The 13903-nt window shown below is 46.9% G+C and overlaps 1 protein-coding gene across 4 annotated transcripts in view; it reads left to right on the forward strand.

Moving 5' to 3' along the window:
* Positions 1 to 13903, forward strand: part of DPYSL2 (dihydropyrimidinase-like 2) — a 160451-nt gene that overhangs the window by 115349 nt on the left and 31199 nt on the right. For all 4 annotated transcript variants that reach the window (XM_011983845.1, XM_011983846.1, XM_011983847.1 and 1 more), the window contains exons 4-7: positions 3896 to 4060; positions 6329 to 6390; positions 6928 to 7008; positions 7584 to 7652. In XM_011983845.1, coding sequence (XP_011839235.1) covers positions 3896 to 4060; positions 6329 to 6390; positions 6928 to 7008; positions 7584 to 7652 — 377 coding nt within the window. The remainder of the gene's footprint in view (positions 1 to 3895; positions 4061 to 6328; positions 6391 to 6927; positions 7009 to 7583; positions 7653 to 13903) is intronic.

Raw genomic sequence — 13903 nt, forward strand, 5'->3', positions numbered from 1 at the left:
TCTTTTTTGGTGATGTTCTAAATCTAGATTGTGGTAATGGTTGTAAGGCTTTAAGATGGCTTGCTTGAGCCTTGCAATGGAAATGAGTGCCTTGGCCTAAGGAGAAGGGGAGAAAATCTTATGGAGTAAATGAGCTTTTATTTTGTTTCCTTTTTTTTTTTTTTTTTTTTTGAGGCATAGCCTCGCTCTGTCACCCAGGCTGGAGTGCAGAGGTGCATCCTCAGCTCACTGCAACCTCCACCTCCTGGGTTCAAGTGATTCTCCTGCCTCAGCCTCCTGAGTAGCTGGGATTACAGGCACCTGCCACCACACCCAGCTAATTTTTATATTTTTAGTAGACACAAGGTTTCATCATGTTGCCCAGGCTGGTCTCGAACTCCTGGCCTCAAGTGATCTTTTGCCACCAGATATTAAAATGTATTAAAAAGCTGCTCTATTTAGTACTGATTGAGATGAATGGAGCAAAATAGTCCAGGAACAGAACCTGGTATTGTCTCTCTGTAAGGTATGCATGAATTTAAAACATTATTAGATATGTTATCTAGTAGTAATAATGATAAAGTATTTTTTGAAGTCATCATAAATCAATAGAAGGAAAGGATTATTCAGTAACTATGAGCATGTGTCACCGGTACTTATCCTTCTTCTTAGGAGGGATTTGTTTTTTCAATCTTAAAGGAAATAGATACATTGAACATATCAGGCTTCCTTATTTACATTGGCTAGAGAGCCTAACTCTAAATTTAGCCCATGTATAAGACTAAATATCAAGTATTTATCTATACAAACACACACATATGTACATACACACTTGCATCCACATATACATATGTGTATTTTATGTACACATATTCACATATAAATATATATGTACATACATACACATACATACATGCCTCATTCCTGATTTTATTTTACCATTATTTTTCTTCCACTTTATCTTGCATTACTCTTTCTGGTTTATCACTTTTTTTTGTATTTCATGTGTCTCTATAAACCACCTTAAAACTTTTTGGGGGAAGAAAGTGGACTATAAATCAAGAAATAGAATAAGGTATAATATATAGAAAAAAGGCAGTGAAAATACACCCAAATTTGAATAATCTGATTTTGGGGTGGTGATGGTAATGGGATTATTAACTTTCCCTATAATTTTCTGTATTTTTGAAATTTTCTACTCAAAGCATCATATCATCAGAAAAAATGATTATTTCTGCTCATTCCCCTTGCTGGCCAGTGAAAGGAATGCATTTCCATAAGTGAGGGTCTGGCAGGGCAGTGTTGAGGGAGGGGTCTTTGCCACAGCAGAAGCTGGTCCGGTTCCCAGGAGAAGCCCCTCTTTTGCTGCTTGACCTGGTTGCAAGTGGAGTGTGAGAGCCGGAAGGAAACATTCCGTCACTTATTTAGAGCATTCATTTGGCTATTCCCTGATCTAGGCATTCAGTCCCTGCTCGGAGGGAGTTTACATTCTAGTCAGCGGTCAGACAGTAAATGAGTGAAACGGATTCAGAAACGATGCCACCCTGGGATGGTGACGTGTAGCCCCGGTGAGAAGAATGAGGAGATGCCCATGTCAAGAGCGCTGGGAATGGGTTTCCAGAGAGAGAGGGCTGCTTGTGCACAGGCCTGGAGTTGCCCAGGGGTTGGGCAGGTCAAATTGAAGAATGGCCCGGGGTGGCCATTGTGGGTGAGCAGGTCGGGGATAGAGAGTACCTTGGAGAGATGAGCTAGGACTGGATCTGACTGGCAAAGGGAAAGAGTTCGAATTGGGCGCTAAGGACAGCTACTGAAGGATTTAATAAGGGGAATGGCAGTGTCTGATGAAAGGCTTAAGATCCTTCTAGCTGCTTCTGAAGGTTGATTTGTAGGAGGGCAAGAAATGAAGCCAGGGGAGTGGATAGGGAGATTCTGCCCAAACTGATTGCTACACAGTGATATTTGTATGGTTTTCTTTGTTTTTTTTTTTTTGTTGTTGTTGTTGTTGTTTGTTTGTGTTTTTGTTTTTGGGGTGTTGAAGGGGGGACATACAACTTAAGAAAAACTGGAATTATTTTGTCAAGTTTTCTATGTCAGCATTTTACTGATGGAATATGCTTGCATTTAAAGTGGATATCATTTTTGTTTTTATTAGATAACATTATCTATATTACAGATACCAGATATGCATGTACTCATTTAATTACATACACTAATACTTACAAAAAGGTAAATTTGGTCAAAAGAAAATTCAGCTTAGATGGCCATATTTGTGTGTGTGTGTGTGTGTGTGTGTGTGTGTGTGTGTGTGTATATATATATATATATTTTTTTTTTAGTACAAGGTCTTGCTCTGTTGCCCTGGCTGGAGTGCGGTGGTGCAGTCTTGGCTCACTGCAACTTCCACCTCCCGGGTTCAAGCAATTCCCCTGCCTCGGCCTCTCAAGTAGCTGGGACTACAGGCACACGCCACCACGGCCAGCTAATTTTTGTATTTTTAGTAGAGACGGTTTCACCATGTTGGCCAGGCCGGTCTCAAACTCCTGACTCATGTGATCTGTCTGCCTTGACCTCCCAAAGTGCAATGGCTATATTTCTGACATATACAAAGCCAAGCCCAGTTGATCAGAATTTAGCAGCATCTGCAAGATTTGATCCATTTCAGAAATCTGAGCTCTCTAGCATTACATGGACTGACGTTTTCTTAGCTCAGAACTGCTTACCCGAGTGTAGAAAATCTAACATTTAGGAAGAATGATTCATTGCTTTAAGTGTTCAGTCCTGGTTTAATCATTTCAGTTGTATTTTAGTGCTTGTGTGCGGAAGACGGATAGTAATAGTCCCGGTAATCCTCCTGCCATCATGTCAGCTGGGCGAGAGCTCTCCAAGACCTAGGAGAGATAATAGCAGCTGCAAAGGCCCTATGGTGGGAGGCAGCAGGTAGATATTTTAGTAACTGAAAAACGGTCCATGTAACTGGAGAGCAGGGTACAAGGGAGAGATGGTTCAGGGTCATGTTATAGAGGTAGGCCAGGGCCACGCTGGTCAGGATTTTGCAAACCTTATTGGGGACTTGAATCTTTATCTGAAGAACAGGGGGAAACCATTGGAGGATTTAAATCGGGGAATGACGTAAGATTCATAGATATGCTGTCTCCTTTAATCCTCATAACAAATGTATGTGCTAGGTAATACTATCCCCATTTTAAAGCAGCACAGAAATTAGGGCAGTGGAGATTAAGGAGTTTACCCCAGGACACCATGCGGGTGAATGATGGAGCTAGGAAACCAATTCAGGTCAGCTTGCATCCAAAGTCCTCTGTCTTCCAGATCAGCCTACTTCCATAGTAATATAACAATGAATGCAGTTTTAAAACACTTTGAACTCTTAAGATGAAAGATTTCCCTTAAATTACAAAGTGGTATTAAGCTGCAGAAATGTGAGCGGTAATGAGAGAGCAGGTAATGCCCGGGAACTTTTGAAAGGCCCAGTCCGTGTGGCTCTGCTCCAGCACCTTCAAGTTCCCTGCCGTCTGGCGGGGGGCGTCTCATAAGCTGCTTTCAACACAAAGAAGGGTTTGGCTGCTCCCCGGCCATTTGACACTGCCGTTGTCCATAAGGACCCGTTGTCCGTGAAATGCACCCAACACTTGAGCTTTCAGGGGTTTTGGGAAATCAGATCTGGGCAGTGCATGTGTGGTTTCGCTGGAGACATCATCCAATGCCAAGTTTCTGCTTTCTGCTTTCTCCCTCTTGGATAATCAACTGGGTTATGTGGATTCTTGGAAGCTGTTGGTAGAGATCACCATCTCAATTTTGAACCCAAGAAGCCTTATTCAGGGTTCGAGTGGGAAAATACCTGCTGGCCCACGGCCCTTGAGGCTCTTGGTGATGACGACATATGTCTGTTTCTTTGTAGTTGACCATGTTGTTCCTGAGCCTGGGACAAGCCTGCTCGCTGCCTTTGACCAGTGGAGGGAATGGGCCGACAGCAAGTCCTGCTGTGACTACTCTCTGCACGTGGACATCAGCGAGTGGCATAAGGGCATCCAGGAGGAGATGGAAGCGCTTGTGAAGGATCACGGTAGGTGGCACTAAGTCAATGCCCTCTGCAGATGTTTCTGCTTCAGTCCATCAACTGGCACAGCCCTGAGAAGAAAGTGATAATGCTTCCAGATCCCATTTGCGCCTCATGCCCATGCCTGCCCCTGGGAAGGAGAGAGGGCTTTGGGCTGCAGCGCGTGCTGATTGGAGGTGACGTTACCCAGTGCAGTAACATAAGCCTTCATTGATAAGAGAAGATGAGCCTTACTGCTGGGATCTGCTCTTAGGTGACAGCTGCTCACAGCTTATTGGTTTGTGGGCACCATGGTCTCTAGTTAGGGTGGGGAATTGAGGCTGCCGAGAGAGAGATTTACCCTCAAAAGATAACAAATACATATCTCAGGGAGGATGTGGCAGTTTCAGGAGAGTGTTGGGCAGCCCCTTCCTACAAACCTGGGCGGATCTAGGATAGATTTGAGGGCTATGAGATACTTCAAAACTAAGTAACAACCTGAGAGGTCTTTTGCATTCCCTAGAATTATTTTGGAGAATAAATTTCCAGGGATTGGGAAGATTTACAGAGAGGCGGGAGGAATCTTTACCACCTCAAGGTGCCTCTGTGACTCTTGTCAACAAGGACCTCGGGGGTTTGGGGGGAAGAGCCAGGCCACATTGTCTTCCTGGGTTTCACTGGGCTTGGCTAGAGACCAAATTAACCTCGTTGGATCTTAGCGTTCAGGGAAGCACCTAATGCTGTAGGGTTCTGGGACTTCCAGGCTCAGAAGCACCATGTGCTGTGAGTGACATGGCAGGAAGGAAATCTCTAGGCACTAGAATGATAGAAAATGCCCCAGAATGAAAAACAAGAGTCTTGGGTTTATTTCTGATATTCCACAGACTGTATGACCCTGGGTAAATTGCTTAAATTTTATGGGTCTCAGATTTTGAAACATTTCTCATATATGAGGGTCTTGGACTAGATGTCCTCTAAGATTCTTTCCAGCATGAAGCTTCCACATAAAAGAAAATAGGTAACCTTTGACTTTTCTCACTTTTGAGCATGCAGAGACTCCAAGTGGTTTATCTGTGGATACTTAGACTGAATCTGCTCCAAACCAGGCAGGAGGGTTACCATGGTAACTGTTGCCTGGCAACGGGAGAAGGGCCGGGATGTACAGAGGTATTTAACTCAGGCAGCTCCCAGCACCCCCCAGGTGGCTTGAATTAAGCTTCAAGGCTGTGAGGTTGTCAGGACAATTGTTTAAAATTGTGATGAATGTTGGGCAGGGATGTTTGGTCTGGTGCCTGGGGAGGCAAGAACTCCAAGACGCCAGGATGAGAATTGTGACATCTGCTTGTTGAACTAATGGACCCTTTCTTACTTAAAAAATCATTTTCTTAAAAATCAGCATGGAAGGCAGTCTGTCTGCCAAAGAAAAGACATTTATCACAGTTCTTCATAGGCAGAAACTTCTAATTCATTTTCTTCTTACAGTCGCAACAGACTTGTTTGGTGGAGGCAGCTTAAAAAAATTAACTGTTGTAAAATAAATATAACATTAAAGTTACCATCTTAACCATTTTTAAGTGTGCGTGTAGTTCAGTGTTTTAAAATACACTCATAATGTTGTTGCAACCATCACCACCCTCCAGTCGCAGGACTCTTTATCTTGCAAAAGTAAAACACTACACTCACTCATTAAACACTGACTCTCCACTCTCCTTCACCCCAGTCCCTGGTAACCGCTGTTGTACTTTCTGTCTGTGAATTTGACTTCTAGGGACCACATACAAGTGTAATCGTATAGTATTTGTCCTTTTGCAACTGGCTTATTTCGCTTATCATGATGTCCTCAAGGTTTCAATGTTACAGCATGGGTCAGGTGTCTTTCCTTTTTAAAGGCTGAATAATATTCCATTGTATGGATAGACCACATCTGGTTTATTCATTTATCAGTTAATGGAGGCTTGATTTTTGCTTCCACCTTTTGGCTATTGTGCATCATTCTGCTATGAACATGGATGTGCAAATACTGGCAACTTTTAATTTTGATATACTTGTAAACTTACAGGAAAACCATAAGAATACTAAAAAGCATCCCTGTGCATCTTCACCCCACATTCTCCGGTTATTTATATGTTACTCTGCTTCCTTTACCATTCTGTGTCTCCATCTCTCTCCTCTCTCTTCCTCTGTACTGAAACACGCACACAAACACGTGTATACACACATACATATGTCTTATTTCCTTATTTGGTTATGTGGTTTATCTATTACAAGTCCACCTCTCTGTTTTGTCTGTACTAGGGGTAAATTCCTTCCTCGTGTACATGGCTTTCAAAGATCGCTTCCAGCTAACGGATTGCCAGGTAAGAAAGTTGGCTTTTCGGAAGAGGCACCCTGACATTTGGTACCTTCGGGCTGTGGCTGTTTGGGAAAGCAGTCTCCAGTGTGTGCACGTCTCCTAGCTTCCTGGGAAGTGCCTGGTGGATGCAGTTACTGATGTAATTGAGCCTCGAAAGAGAATATGAACCCAGTGCCGTAGCTCCCAGTGCTGCCACTTCGCCGCTCTGGATCTGAGGCTCTGCCCAGCATGGCGTGTCTGAGTGTGGCACTCAGAACCTCCTTAGCAAACCTGGTGCAGAGCCAGGTGTCACCCAAGAGCTTTTCGCTGCTGGTCCACGTCCTGCTAAGTTGTACTGCCTCTGTTAATTTCTGAGGGGTCTTTCTCCATCAAATGTGGCCAGAAACATTGCCCTCGGTCGTGTTGAAAAAGCCAGGCTAATAGAATCAGCCTAGGTGTCCTGTTTCTCACCCCAGAAATGCTGCTGGCAGGGAAATGATTGTCCTTGTGAACAGGAAGATAGAAGTCCCTGTCTCTGATCCCACCCTCGTCTCTCTCTCAGATTTATGAAGTACTGAGTGTGATCCGGGATATTGGCGCCATAGCCCAAGTCCACGCAGAAAACGGCGACATCATTGCAGAGGTACAGGACTTTCTTTTTCATCATTTCTTCGTCACCTGGAGGGTGAGAGGCAGGCTCAAGAAAGGGAGGCAACATCTGTAGCTTAACGCCAGGGTGGAAAAGCAGAGGGACCCTGTGTTCCCTTGCTGGAGCTCTGCTCAGTCTCACCCATGGTGTGAATGCCAGTGACACACGTGCCTCTCCGTGTGTCCCACGGAACATCTAAGTCAGTTACCATTGCAGAGAGAGTCCATTTCTCTCGGTGCTGTAATGCAGCTGCCTTGGGTGGGGTACGGGAACCCTCACGTCACACACAGGCATTTTACACTGTGACTGAGGGCTGCAAATGCACCAGCCGTTAGCATCCCAGGGAACAGCTGAATGGTTTTGGGAGGTTGTAATTGATCCATCCTGCTCAGGTGGGACTGGAAACAGGACAGCGAACCCTTCTCTTCATGAGGTCTTGGGATGAGGGTAGAACAATCGGCAGTGGTAATTTTCCATCTTGCCCGGATAACTGCGTGCCCAGGTCTCTGCCATTAGAGCTGTGTGTAGTCCACTCTGCCTCACAGCCTGACTTTCTCTCAACATTGCAGGAGCAGCAGAGGATCCTGGATCTGGGCATCACAGGCCCCGAGGGACATGTGCTGAGCCGACCCGAGGAGGTGAATCGCCAAGCGGAATGCGTGAATCAGTGTCCCTTGGACACTGCGCAGAGCCGCAGGGAACCTGCTTCCTGCCTGTTGAGAAAGGGGCTTCTCTGATGCTGACTGTGGTCTTTCTGAGAAGCTGTGGGTCACATGTGTGTCTGTCTGTCTACCTAGGCAAAGTGAAGTGTTAGATTGCTCCTGAGGGTAAGGTGGTGTGGACTGTTTGGCCAGAAGATTCCTCTTTCTGTCTGTAATTCTTCAAGCCCTTACTTGTATAGACACAAACAATTCTTCATTGGCATCCTGCAGTCTAGATTTTAGTGGTTCACAACTTATGGTCTCCAAGATCTTACCAAAATTCACCAAAACATAGTTGGAAGGATGGAAAAGCTCTTCTAAATGCCTAGAAGGCATATGGGGAATTGTAAGTTTTTCCAAAGGTAACCCTGCACAGGCTATCACATGATACGCAGCGTTTGGTAGACAGAATCTTTTAAACTTGTGGAGGGAAGGTTCACAGCAGGGGCCTGTGCTGACTCAAAGGTGGAGACTTACCGTCTTGGTGAGGTGTGTGAGTTCCAAGGGAGGGTGAGCATGTCTTAGGTGACGGAGAACCTGTGTTCATCAGTTAGAATTGGTGGCTGTGAAATGCTTTTCAGAAGTTGGCTCCTTAATGACAGACTGGATGTCGGGCTCTAGGGGCCCTGACTAGGGAGCAGCCCGCAGCTTTGAGTGAAGTCATGCAATGGGGGAATCTCCAGGGAACCACCAGGCTTTCCCCTTTATGGGAGGAAGTGGCAGAAAAGGGACTGGCGCAGAGCAGGGGGATCAGATCACCAAGGGCCTGAGTGGAAGCTGACAGTGAGGAGGCTCCAGAAGCCCGGGAGGGAGGAGCTTGGCAAGAGCTCCCTGCAGGGCTGTGAACACTGAGTCGCTGAGTGGCAGCACCGCGCCACCACCCTGAGTTCGGGACGTGGTCTTGTTGGTACCAGGTTGGGAGGAGAGCCAGTCCCCGTGATGAGGAAGTGGATTCAGGAGGGCTTGGGAGCGAAGGCACCATCTGTGCACTGCCTTGGGTGCACGAGCACGGGGGGTTGGGATCCTTTCAGACTTGAGGGGAAGGGATGAGGCTAGAAGGGGAGAAAGGAATCAAGATAGGCAGAAAGAGGAGAGCGGGAGCCACTCGGAATGCTTTGCACACAGTGAGGGTCCCCGCTTTGTTCTGTCCTTTTTGCTGCATGCATATATGCACGTAGACACACAGACATAGGCACACGCAGACAGATAGACACACAAGAGACATAGACACACATGCATACACATAGACACACACACAGGCACATAGACACACAGACACCTAGACACACACAGACACCTACACATATACATACACATACACATAGACATACAGACACATAGACACACACAGACACAGACACATAGACATACAGAGACACATAGACACACACACAGAGGCAGATACACATAACTGCACGCTCCAAGACACCTTTAGTACCATTTGAGGCCCTGAGGACATTTTCCTCTCTCCAGATGATAGGACGGAAGCCATGACATTTTCAGGATTGCACATCCCTGCTCCAGGCCAGGGATGCAGGCCCTTTTGTAGCTGTCAACCTTCTCATGCGTGCTAAAAGCTGAAAGGGTGGCCTGGCACTGGCCCGAGGATGAGGGAGACAGGCAGGCAACTGTGTCAGCTGAGGGAAGCCCCATGCTGAGACCGTGGCTGGTGGACAGTGATTCCAGGGGACAGCTTGCAGGCGAGAGCAAGCTAACATCAGCCAACGATAAACATGCCTGAGATTGATTTTATGCACATTTGTGTGCACACAGATATACGTGCACAGGCACACATACACGTGCACACACGCACATTCACACACATATACATACACACACGTCCATAGGCACAGACATGCGCGTGTACACACATAGATACATTTTAGCATACGCACATGTGCACAGGCACAGACATGCACATACGTGTTGTACCCACATATTTTCACATACACATATACACATGTGCAAGCACAGACACGCACAGGTGTACACACACATTTTCACATACACATGCACATGTATGCTTGCACACACCTGTGCAGGCACCATCCCACTTTTGCAGACACCTCAAGGGTTCCTTTCTGTGGCTTCACTTTTCCCTCTGGGCCGGCTTCTGTGACTGCCTTCGCCATTCCCCAGGATCCACCGGTCGGGTGGTTTAAACTATGGCAGCATAAACCATGGTCGCTCTCGGCCCTGACCTCCCTGGAATTGGTCCTTTCTTCAGCCCTGAAACAGTCTTGGGATCAGGCCTTGGACATGCACAGAGTCCAGGAGAGGCAGAGGGCTGACACAGTTCTCATGTGAGCCCTGTTCAAAGCTGTCTTCATGTAGTGCTCACGTGTGCTGGACACTGTGTTCATGGCCCACATTTCAGTTTTGTACCTTCCTGTGCAGGAGGTACAACAGCATCTCCTTTGCACAACTCCGGGGGATGCCAGTCATGCAGGCTGCACAGCTGTCGCCAGCGAGCACCATTTACTACATTCTACTCCCCACGTGTGGTGGTACCAGAGCTGTGCTGCGGTGGGCTCCTTGGTTATCTGTCTTTATATGAGGACACTCCGGAAGCATGAAGTTAAGTGACTGCCCAGTTGTCAAAGCAGAGAGCTAGGAAGTGCAGTGTCCTGCCTGCTACCTCAACCCCTCCCGCAGTGTACACACACTCAGCTTAAAGCCACACCTGGGCCTGGGCTTTTTTAGAAAGTTTCCTCCTGGTTTCTTCCTGTTTGGTGACTGGGAGCCAGTCCCTCCGCCTGCCATGTACCAGCTGTACAAGGAGGTGAGAAGATGTCTTCTGAGAAAAGCAAATGCCACTTCTGCGAATGCTACATGATACTCCTGCTGGGACCCTCACTCTTGTCTAAGTTTAGAGCCTTCCGAGGGGCTTGCATTCCTTCTTTCTCCTGCTTTCTGCAGAGAAGAACACAGGGCCCTGGCTTTACTGAAGAGGAAAAAGCTCTCAGAGAACTGTTATTCTGGTTGCTTGTATTCATCCATTTTCATACTGCTGTAAAGAAATACATGAGATTGGGTAATTTATAAAGAAAAGAGATTGAATTGACTGACAGTTCTGCATGGCTGGGGAGGCCTCAGGAAACTTACAACCATGGTGAAAGGTGCAGGTCCGTCTTACGTGGTGGCGAGAGAGCGAGCGAGCAGAGGGCAAACTGCCACTTTTAAACCATCAGATCTCATGAGAACTCACTTATTATCAATGAGAACAGTGTGGGGGAACCTTCCCCATGATCCAGTCGCCTCCCATCAGGTCCCTCCCTCAACGTGTGTGGATTACAATTTGAGATGAGATTTGGGTGGGGACACAGAGCCAAACCATATCATTGCTATTTCGACCAGAGAAATTGAAACCATTTTTACATGATTAGGCCCGGCAGCCTTTGCACTGAGAACTTCAGAATCCCCAGCAACTGATTACGGAGTCTCCTTGAGGGCTGGCAGACCCGGGGATTCACCAGTATGGGAGGCAGTTTTTCAGCTGATTTAGAGGCCCCTTTTGTATGCCAGGCCCTGAGTCGTTTTACCCATGTGACAGCCCAGTGAGGCGAGGAGAGGGACACAGAGGGTTTTAAATGGTGAATGGTGGCAGAGCAGGATTAGAACTCAAGCCCATAGGCACTTGCCAGCTGACGTCTCCTCTCATGGTGAGTTTGTCAAGAGGGATCTGTTGTGTGTTAAACCCTGTGTGGGTGATAAAAAGAATACAGTATGGAGTGATTTTGCGTGAATTTGAGCTTCGCAGTCTACTTGGGGAGGTGCCACTGATGGAATGAAACACACCCCAGTGTAACTTCTCTGCTGTTTGGTGACCTATCCATCACTAGCATGATGGCTCACTTGGATTTGAACTTTCCAAACATGTTCCTAGCCCAGTAGACTTTTCTTCCCAACCCACCATGTGAGACCACCCCGTAGGATTTTCCCTTGTTTTCAACCCAGAGGATTGGAAAGGACACTAGAGAGTGCAGACATCTGGAACTGAGCCGTCTGTGGCTGAGAGGAGTGGCGACTGAGCCTGCATGCTGAGCCGGGCAGTGCCTGGCATTGTGGGGATGCAAAACAAATAAAACAGGGATCCTTTCTGAAGGGACTGTGGACAAGGCAGGGAGAAAGAAGTAGACAGAAAGTGAGTGTAGAGATAGAATTTGACAGCAGCTCTGAGCTGTAGGACTGATGTCTGGGAAGAGAGTGGGGACTTGGAGATGAGGATAATGAAGAACCCTTCAGAGGGATGGGCACTTTACAGCATGCCTTGCAGAATGACAGATGTTCTGACACTGCTGTGTGTCCCTGGACAGGTCATTCCCCTCTCTGAGTTGCCTCATCATTCAAATCAGAAGATAGGCATAGTGGCTCATATCTGTCACCCAGCACTCCGGGAGGCCGAGGTGGGAGGATCCCTTGAGCCCAGGAGTTCAAGACCAACCGGGGCAACATGGCGAAACCCCATATCGGGACAATAAACGGAGTAGTCACCTGTATCTCTGGGAGGTGCTGAGGGTTTTAGTGGAGTCCATCTCACACTTCACACCCATGCAGGATGTCCCTGCCCTCGCCTGGTGCTGCTGCGCCACAGGCATCTCTCTTGTAAGTGGAGAGAGAGGGCTTGTCCTTCAGCTGTCTCAGGAATGAAAAACATTTGGGTGTTTAATGAGCTTTTTCAAGAGCCTTTGCTTGGACTCTGGATTTCTAGACATCCCTTTTCACATAGTTGATGCCTGAAAGGCCAAATGTGAATGAAGTTGTCTCAGCTCTGCTAAATTAGATTACCACTTAATGCAATGACAGAGCTTAATCTTTTGGCCAAGCTCCAGTGGAGACAAGGTAGCCAATTTGGTTACAGGGGCTCAGTTATTTCTTGTGAAAAATAACAGCGTTCTGTGGAGCAGCCTAGATTGAAATACCATGAGCATAAAACGAAGTCATTTATTTGCTTAGCAAACATTTTTGAGCACCTGCTTTATACCAGGCAGGACACTGGGAGCTATTGGGGGCGGGGCATGGAAGATACTAAGCCGTGAGTAAGCCCCAGCCCCTCCCCTCCAAGAGTTCAAGCCAGAGCCCTTTTGCTGGAATTTGGAGAGGAAGCCAGTGATGTTCTGAGATCCGCCTTCCACAATTTTACCAGCTCCTTCCCTTGCCGATTGGTGATTCCTCTGTAGGATAGAACTTGATACAGGGAGTCTTGCCTCATCAGGTATTCCACAGTCATCATGTGGGATTTGAAATATCATTCATCTGAACATCCGATTTATTTATTTATTTATTACTTTATGAGACAAAGTCTCTCACTGTCGCCCAGGCTGGAGGGCAGTGGCACCATCTCGGCTGACTGCAACCTCCATCTCCTGGGTTCAAGCGATTCTCCTGCCTCAGCCTCCCGAGTAGCTGGAATTACAGACACATGCCACCACACCTGGCTAATTTTTTTAAATTTTTAGTAGAGACGGAGTTTCACCATGTTGGTCAGGCTGGTCTCGAACTCCTGACCTCAGGTAATCCACCTGTCTTGACCTCCCAAAGTGCTGGGATTACAAGTGTGAGCCATCACGCTGACTGGAACATCCAATTTAAAGCGCCAGATTATTTACTCAAGCAGTTCTCCAATATTGTACTGAAGATCGTACCAGGCTGTGGCTGGCCACGTTTGTGCTTCACACACAGGGGTCCATTGGTCTAGACAAACGGGGCCTGCTCCGTTCCCGGAGCCCTGTGAGGCGGCATTGTTTTGTGGGTGATGCTGAACTCGTTCATGAGCATTTAATGGGAACCCAGCACGAACTCCACATCACTGAATATCTTGACTCAAGATCCTGGGAGCAGAATGAATATATGGAATTGAGAGCAATCAGTGTCTGTGTGCGGCGGTTCTCAAACGTTAGTAAGTGTGAAAATAACCCACATTGCTGGGTCTCACCCTCAGAGTTTCTAGCCTGTGAGTCTCTGGTCCAGGGCAGAGCCAGAGAATCTGCATTTCTTACAGACTCTGGGCCAGTGCTGATGTCACAAGCTTGCTGCCTGCACCTGGAGAAGGGTCAGAAGCAAGTTTTCTTTTCTTTTTCTTTTTTTTTTTTTTTTTTTGAGATGGAGTTTCACTTTGTTGCCCAGGTTGGAGTACAGTGGTACAATCTTGGCTTACTGCCACCTCTGCCTGCTGGGTTCAAGTGATT

This window comes from Mandrillus leucophaeus, unplaced genomic scaffold (assembly GCF_000951045.1).
Source record: "Mandrillus leucophaeus isolate KB7577 unplaced genomic scaffold, Mleu.le_1.0 Scaffold256, whole genome shotgun sequence".
NCBI classification, from domain to species: domain Eukaryota; kingdom Metazoa; phylum Chordata; class Mammalia; order Primates; family Cercopithecidae; genus Mandrillus; species Mandrillus leucophaeus.